Below are 7,156 nucleotides of genomic sequence, written 5' to 3'. Positions count from 1 at the left end.
CTCTCCCCCCCCCCCCCAGCATGTATATTCTTAACCTTCTCTGTGTGGGGGTGCACACGTGGGTGCCACAGACCCTACCTCCTGTCACACTAACCCAGGGTGGTGTGGGTGGATGGGGGAACCACTTAGTTGGGTATGGTCTGCATCAGTGCTGCTTTACATTGCGGTTCTCCCCCTTCTCCACACCCCCCCCCCCCCCCCCCCCCCGGCTCCAGATGAGGTTTATTTTTCCTCAAACTGAAGCGAAAATCATTATCTGGTACATGAGCACCCGTGGCATGAATTTAGTTAAATAATTTTATTCAAGCCGGTGACAAAAGATGGAGAAAGCATTGTATTTGCTGATTCTGTGATGGTGAGATGTGTAAGCTGATGGAGGAGGTCAGCTTTTCAGAAAGGTGGCACTCTGAAAGAGCCAGCGCATGATGGTTGAGGATAAGCTGGTGCCTGCAGTAGAGGTAATTCAGGCAGTGTTAAGGTCTGGGGTTATTGGCTCCTGATTCTGATAACCATTTCCCAGTTGTCCTTTGTGTGCAGTTTATTAGATTAGATTTAAAACAGTTCAAATAACTGACAGACCACACTGCTGGCTTTTATCTTTGAGAGGACTGGTTTGTTGGCTTCAATGTACCATTTTTTAGTGAGGAAGAAATTAAATATTACTGAGGGAAGTGAGTTGATGGGTGTGCATGAATGGTGTAATAATGAGCTCTAGTCTGGGAAGTGTTGAGGGATTACTTATGGATTTTGTTTTGAGGTGGATACTTTGTGACTTGATGGAAGGCTTTCCAGCTGTGGACTGTTGGAATTCCGGCAATGGATGGGGCTGGGAATCCTTTGGGTGAAGGTGAACATGGAGGCTGGGACTGCTTTGAAACTGTGGGGACAGTGAAAGAATCTTGGGAGTACAGTTAGTGGGGTCCAGTGTGTATGAGGACACTTGCAAGAATTTTGTTGAATGTATCTATTTACATCTTGCATTCTCAGTGTCTGAGTATGTTAAGTTTGCATGGGCTGTAAAGGGACCCCTGCTGTGTGTGAGAGGCTCTGTGATTCTGGGTGGTTTTTTCACTGTGGGAATGTGGTGAGCCGGTCGATCAGGATCGACGGTATTATGAAATGCAGGAGAGCAACAGCTGTCAGCGCAAGGTTCCACTGGGACTGCATGTTCGCTAGAAATCATGCAGCAGATGTAGCTAGGTTATGTTTATTTGAACATGGCATCAGCGTAGCTGCAATGAAGCATTTCATGCCTTCAAGGAATTGGAGTGGGCCTGAGAGAATGATCAAAATGATTTCTCCTCCAGGTCTGCTCAGGCGAGATGTTTTTCCAAAAAAAAAATGCCATTTCCAGTAAGCCGCACCTAGCTTTTATCAATTTGGATTCTTTTGTAATAAGAGTTGTTTAAAATGAGTCATGGGTGTTGCTGGCTGGTCTAGTATATCTTGCCCAGAGGGTGGTTAGAAGTCAGCAGTGTTACTGCAGGTCTGGTGTGACATGCAGCCAGACAGGCAGGGAGGACAGGTTTCTTTCACTAGAAGGCTTTAGTGAACCAGATGGGTTATTACGACCACCAATGATTGCCTTTTGTCTCTTTTTTTTTATTCAAGTTTTCTTCTGAATTTTAATTATTTTTTAAATAAATTGTAATGATCTGCCATGGTGGGGGATCTGAGGGCATGTTTGTGGCAGGTGAGCTTGGTGCTTTGGTTGCTGGTCTGGTGACATCGCTACTTTGCCACCACAATTTTCACTTCAAGCGTTGAATTGACAATCGGGGTGACCTTACCCACTTGCTCCATAAGGACACGCATCTCTGGCTTGGGCAGATTGGGAATGAGACATGTTGGTTGTTTGCCTCCCCTGTTGTGGTGCTGCACTGATCTATGTAGCTCCTCACTACCCTCACTAAACAAACTAGTATGTGTCCGTTCTAAATCCTGGGTATGTTGTTTGTACCATTTGAGGCTTGCTGCGTGTGGTCTGATTGTATCTTCATTTACAAATGTGATTGCATCTGCACAGTAAACAGTGCCTTGAGCTGATGCACAGTTGTGATCATGGCTTTGGTTTCAGGAAGTGGGGTGTGAATGAGGCAGCAAACTAACTGTTGGGATAGTTCACTTGTTTGTAATGGGACCCCGCCCCAAAGATAGGGGGAAAGCAGTGAAGAAATGGCTTTGCAAGGACAATTTTAGCATTTGTTTAAGAAAAGAGCAATGGAGGCAGATTTGGTATTCCCTTTCCAAAGGGATGCAGTGAATATTTGAAAAGATAAGCATGTGGCTCAAGCTGTTGCAGAGGCGTGCCAAGGCTGAGAGGTTGCTGTTTGATTCGAATTGCTGTGACCCCAGGCAAGGTTCTGGCTTTAAATCCACAGTCAGTGCTGTGGGCCATCTGTGTTTTTCTGTAGAAGGGACAGGGAGAATAATAGGGTCAGTTACAGTGGGCCAGCTTGCTGCCCTGTGGCTGAGGGAGCAGTATTGACAGCATTAGAGCTGAAACACCTGCTAAGCCAGCCACGATGAGCTCGAGAGACAGAGCCTGGAAATAGTGATGTCCCTCGTGTATTTTTCTGTTGCATTGGTGGGGCTGTCGGCTCAGCACTGCTTTGCCCAGCAGCTTGTGGGAAGAGCAGGCCAACTGCTGTTTGTCCATCTTCCAGCCGTCTGGGTGTTGAATTTCCTTGGCAGTTTGCGTGGTAGTCATATATATGTCTGATTAGCTGACATCTCCGGTGCTGATGAACATTAAAAGGACATGGCTCAAGGTACAGTGTGTCGCAGTTACTAATAATAAATCCCCCTTTTCTCCCTCCCCACCACTTTCAGGATGTTCCAGCTATTTTTACTGATGTTAGACTTTGCCTTAGACCTGTTTAGGTATTTGATCACCACTAGTTCAGCCCATCACCTTTGCTTTTGTATGATGTGGGCGTAGGGGTAGGCCATTTGACCCTTGAGTCTCTTCTGCCATTCAGTGAGATCATGGCTGATCTTCAATTCCACTGTCTTGTCCTTTCACCATAACCCTTGATTCCCTAATGGATTAATACTCCTCCCTGTCTCAGCCTGGAATATATTTAGTTTAGATTAGATTACTTACAGTGTGGAAACAGGCCCTTCGGCCCAACAAGTCCACACCGACCCGCCGAAGCGCAACCCACCCATACCCCCACATCCACCCCCTACCTAACACTACGGGCAATTTAGCATGGCCAATTCACCTGACCCACACATCTTTGGACTGTGGGAGGAAACCGGAGCACCCGGAGGAAACCCACGCAGACACGGGAAGAACGTGCAAACTCCACACAGTCAGTCGCCTGAGTCGGGAATTGAACCCGGGTCTCGGGCGCTGTGAGGCAGCAGTCCTAACCACTGTGCCACCGTGCTGCCCATTTGATGACCCACTCTCAACAGCGCTCTAAGTATTGCTCCAAATTCACTATGCCCTGAGAATGTTGCCTCAGGCTGCTGAGATGATTTGATAACCGTCCTGATTCCTCCTCCTCCCCCCCCCCCCCCCCCCCCCCAAAAAAAAACTCGCTTTCTGACATTTGTGCTTCCCTTTTTTCTATTCTCTACACTCAGCAGAACCCCCTCCCCGTCCTTTCCACCATAAGCCCAGCTACCATTCTATCCCCAATTCTCCAAGTGTGCCAGCTGCTGCCTCCCATGACAACGTTTGATGCCATTGAGTTGGTGATGTCTACACTCTGCTTGACGTGCTTGTTTCTCTCCTGGGATCCTACGCTACTTGTGTAGGTGGACTGGTTTGGTTTCCGTCATATCTTGGATGCAACCCAGACTGTGATAGGGAGAGTTACTCAATTGTCTGAGACGTTGGTGCAGCTGGTACGAGGAAGTCTTCTGTCTATGTGCGTTACACACCTTGGGTGAAAGCTTTTAATGAATTCCTTTGAAAGTTCAACTGGATTGTTTCCTTTGAACTGATGCTAACTTTCAACCTGCTCCTACTTAATTTCAAACTCTCCTGTTTGTTTGCGTTGTTTAGCGCTGATGTTTAGGATAGCCTGGGTATAAAATCCCCAACTCCTTTACTGATCCTCTTTTCCCCAAACCGCACTGCTATTTGTCTTCTGTTATATCGTTACCCAGTGCAGTGATTGGATGTACACAGAATGAGCATGTACCGAATCATTGAATCCCTACTATGTGTAATCAGGCCATTCGGCCCACACCGACCCGCTGAAGAGCAGTGAGCCTGAAGGGTGGAGATAAGCTAGAGGAGGGTGGGGGTGGGGAGAAAGCAGCATAGAGTACATTGGGTGAGTGGGGGAGGGGATGAAGGTGATAGGTCAGGGAGGAGAGGGTGGAGTGGATAGGTGGGAAAGGAGCTAGGCAAGTCGGAGGAAATGACCTGGGAGTTGCAGTGGGAGAGGGACTCCCTGAGATTCTTGGAGAGAGAGGAGGAAAGCTTCTTCAAGGCAGGCATCCTTGCAAGAGGATTCGCAGAATCTCGAAGTCCCTCTCCCACTGCAACTCCCAGGTCGAGATTCTGCGAATTCTCTTGCAAGGATGCCTGCCTTGAAGAAGCTTTCCTCCTCTCTCTCCAAGGATCTCAGGGAGTCCCTCTCCCACTGCAACTCCCAGGTCATTTCCTCCGACTTGCCTAGCTCCTTTCCCACCTATCCACTCCACCCTCTCCTCCCTGACCTATCACCTTCATCCCCTCCCCCACTCACCCATTGTACTCTATGCTGCTCTCTCCCCACCCCCACCCTCCTCTAGCTTATCTCCACCCTTCAGGCCTTTATTCCTGATGAAAGGCTTTTGCCCAAAACGTCGATTTCGCTGCTCCTTGGATGCTGCCTGGGCTGCTGTGCTCTTCCAGCACCACTGATCCAGAATCTGGTTTCCAGTGATCATAGGTCCTGTTGATCTTGTCTCCGCCTGGGAGATTCATGGTAGTGCTATTGTGGAGAATTCTCAGCATCGTAGTATGAATGCAGTGCAATGAGGCAGGGAGAAACTGCGCACTCACCATGTGTTACAGGGTAGGGAGGTGGTTGCAGCCTTTATTCTCTTTTTCCCACCTCCCTTGCCATGGAGTGGTGAAAATGTGTTAACCAGTGTTCCTGCGCAGCAGTTAATTCCCACGTGGTTGCAGATTTGTAACTAGTGTGTAAGTAGCTCATGAAAATTTGAATTCATTTTATGTGGCATCAAGAAACAACTGACAGTCGGCCAGGTAGCCTGTTCTTCTAACAAAGATGATCCTTCTATAATGTGAGGTTTAGTTTGGTAACCAATGAGTAACTGTAGTGTGTCATAGTTGTAACAGGTTGAGGTTTCTTTATAAAGGGTGAGAGCTTGTTTGGAGATAATGAGTCAGATGTCACATGATTGTCATGTACAGTTCATTTCCCAAGGCCACTATTGCTTCTCTCACCAGGCAGTTATGTAAGAGCCCAATTTTTTTTTTATTTAAAAAAAACCTCGTCCATGGGGGGCAGGGGGAGAAGTGCGGTATAGAGGAAGGTTTGCTGAGGTAACGTGAGGCCCAATACTTCCTGTCAGTGTTTAATCACTTTAACTGTCCTGGTCTCCTCCTGGTATTTCTGAAACTGGGATCTGCCTGGGTCAGTTTTATGAAAGGGTTCCGGTAAAGCACAGAGAACATCTGCCTCCTTTAGACTGGATTTTCTCCAGACCCTAAATACTGATCTCTGTTGTACAATTTAACTTGTGAAGCACCTAGTTTGCATGAAGGGATTTTGTGACACTATGCAGTGTGTTCTATCACTGACAGTTCAATCAATGATAGCTCAGTGGTGAAAACCTGGACAGTTTCTCACTTGACCCCGTTGTCCATGTGCTGTTCCCACAGACAAACGACATTGTGGGGGCTAACTGCTCTCCCCTGTGTCCCTGATGTAAATTTGATTCACTGTTGACTTTGCTGTTTGTAGGTAACTGAGCTGGATGAGTCCCTGTGCAATGAAGACCGGAACCTCCTTTCTGTGGCCTATAAGAATGTGGTAGGAGCCCGGAGATCATCCTGGCGAGTGCTGAGTAGTATTGAGCAGAAGACCTGTACTGACGGCAATGAGAAGAAGCTGGAGATGGTACGTGCCTACCGTGAGAAGGTGGAGAAGGAGCTGGACACTGTGTGCAGAGATGTGCTGGAGCTACTCGACAAGTACCTCATAAAGAACTGCACCGAGACCCAGTTGGAGAGCAAAGTCTTTTACTTGAAAATGAAGGGTGACTACTACCGTTACCTGGCCGAGGTAGCCAATAGTGAAAAGAAGCCCAGTGTGGTGGAGAAGTCTGAGGCCTCCTACAAGGAGGCCTTCGAGGTCAGCAAGGTTCAGATGCAGCCTACCCACCCGATCCGCCTAGGTCTGGCCCTCAACTTTTCAGTCTTCTACTATGAGATCCAGAATGCCCCCGAGCAGGCTTGTCATCTGGCCAAGGCAGCCTTCGATGACGCCATCGCCGAACTGGACACTTTAAACGAGGACTCCTACAAGGACTCGACTCTCATCATGCAGTTACTACGAGACAACCTCACCCTCTGGACGAGTGACCAGCAAGACGACGAGGCAGGAGAAGGCAACAATTGAGTCTGTACAGTCAGTCCCTGCTGCCACCCCACTCCCACCACTCATCCCTCCTCCTCCTTCCCCGTCTCACCTAAATAAGCGCACGCGCGCACACACACACACACACACACACACGTGCTATATACCCCAGTGCTGTTATCTACTGTACGCAGCTCCTCTAAAGCCGCTGTATGCCCGTCAGAGAAGGACAAATCAACTCGATGCATCGGTATTTAAGCCCCTTTGCTGTAGTCACACTTCAAAATCATGCAAAAAATTAATTCTTTGAGCCATTTTGTTGCCAGTGGATCACTGTCAGATCAATTTGTTTTGGTCCCTTTTTGAGCAGTTTTTAAAATGAACAATTGCCTCTTCACTCCAAACCCCCCCCCCCCCACCTTGAACGAAAAGAGATAGCATTTGTTGTTGTACGCACTCTGAACCAAGGTGAGAGTAAGCTTGAGCAGTCGCTCCTGTGCATGTAGAGCCCCCAGTATCCCTATTAGTCCTGGAAGCTTGGTACTCAGGCAACTCAAACGCATCAGTGGATCAGGGATTGACTGTATTGTGGAGTTTACTTATAG

The 7,156-nt window shown here is 48.0% G+C and overlaps 1 protein-coding gene across 1 annotated transcript in view; it reads left to right on the top strand.

The window, feature by feature from the left end:
* LOC132812572 (14-3-3 protein gamma-like) overlaps positions 1–6,680 on the top strand; it is a 7,527-nt gene extending 847 nt beyond the window's left edge. The window contains exon 2 of the mRNA XM_060822972.1: positions 5,937–6,680. Coding sequence (XP_060678955.1) covers positions 5,937–6,593 — 657 coding nt within the window. The 3' untranslated portion in view covers positions 6,594–6,680. The remainder of the gene's footprint in view (positions 1–5,936) is intronic.
* The last annotated feature ends 476 nt before the right edge of the window (positions 6,681–7,156 follow it).

Source organism: Hemiscyllium ocellatum, unplaced genomic scaffold, assembly GCF_020745735.1.
Source record: "Hemiscyllium ocellatum isolate sHemOce1 unplaced genomic scaffold, sHemOce1.pat.X.cur. scaffold_2823_pat_ctg1, whole genome shotgun sequence".
NCBI lineage: Eukaryota > Metazoa > Chordata > Chondrichthyes > Orectolobiformes > Hemiscylliidae > Hemiscyllium > Hemiscyllium ocellatum.
Note: the sequence above shows the minus strand (reverse complement) of the source record. Positions and strands in the feature narration are given on the sequence as shown.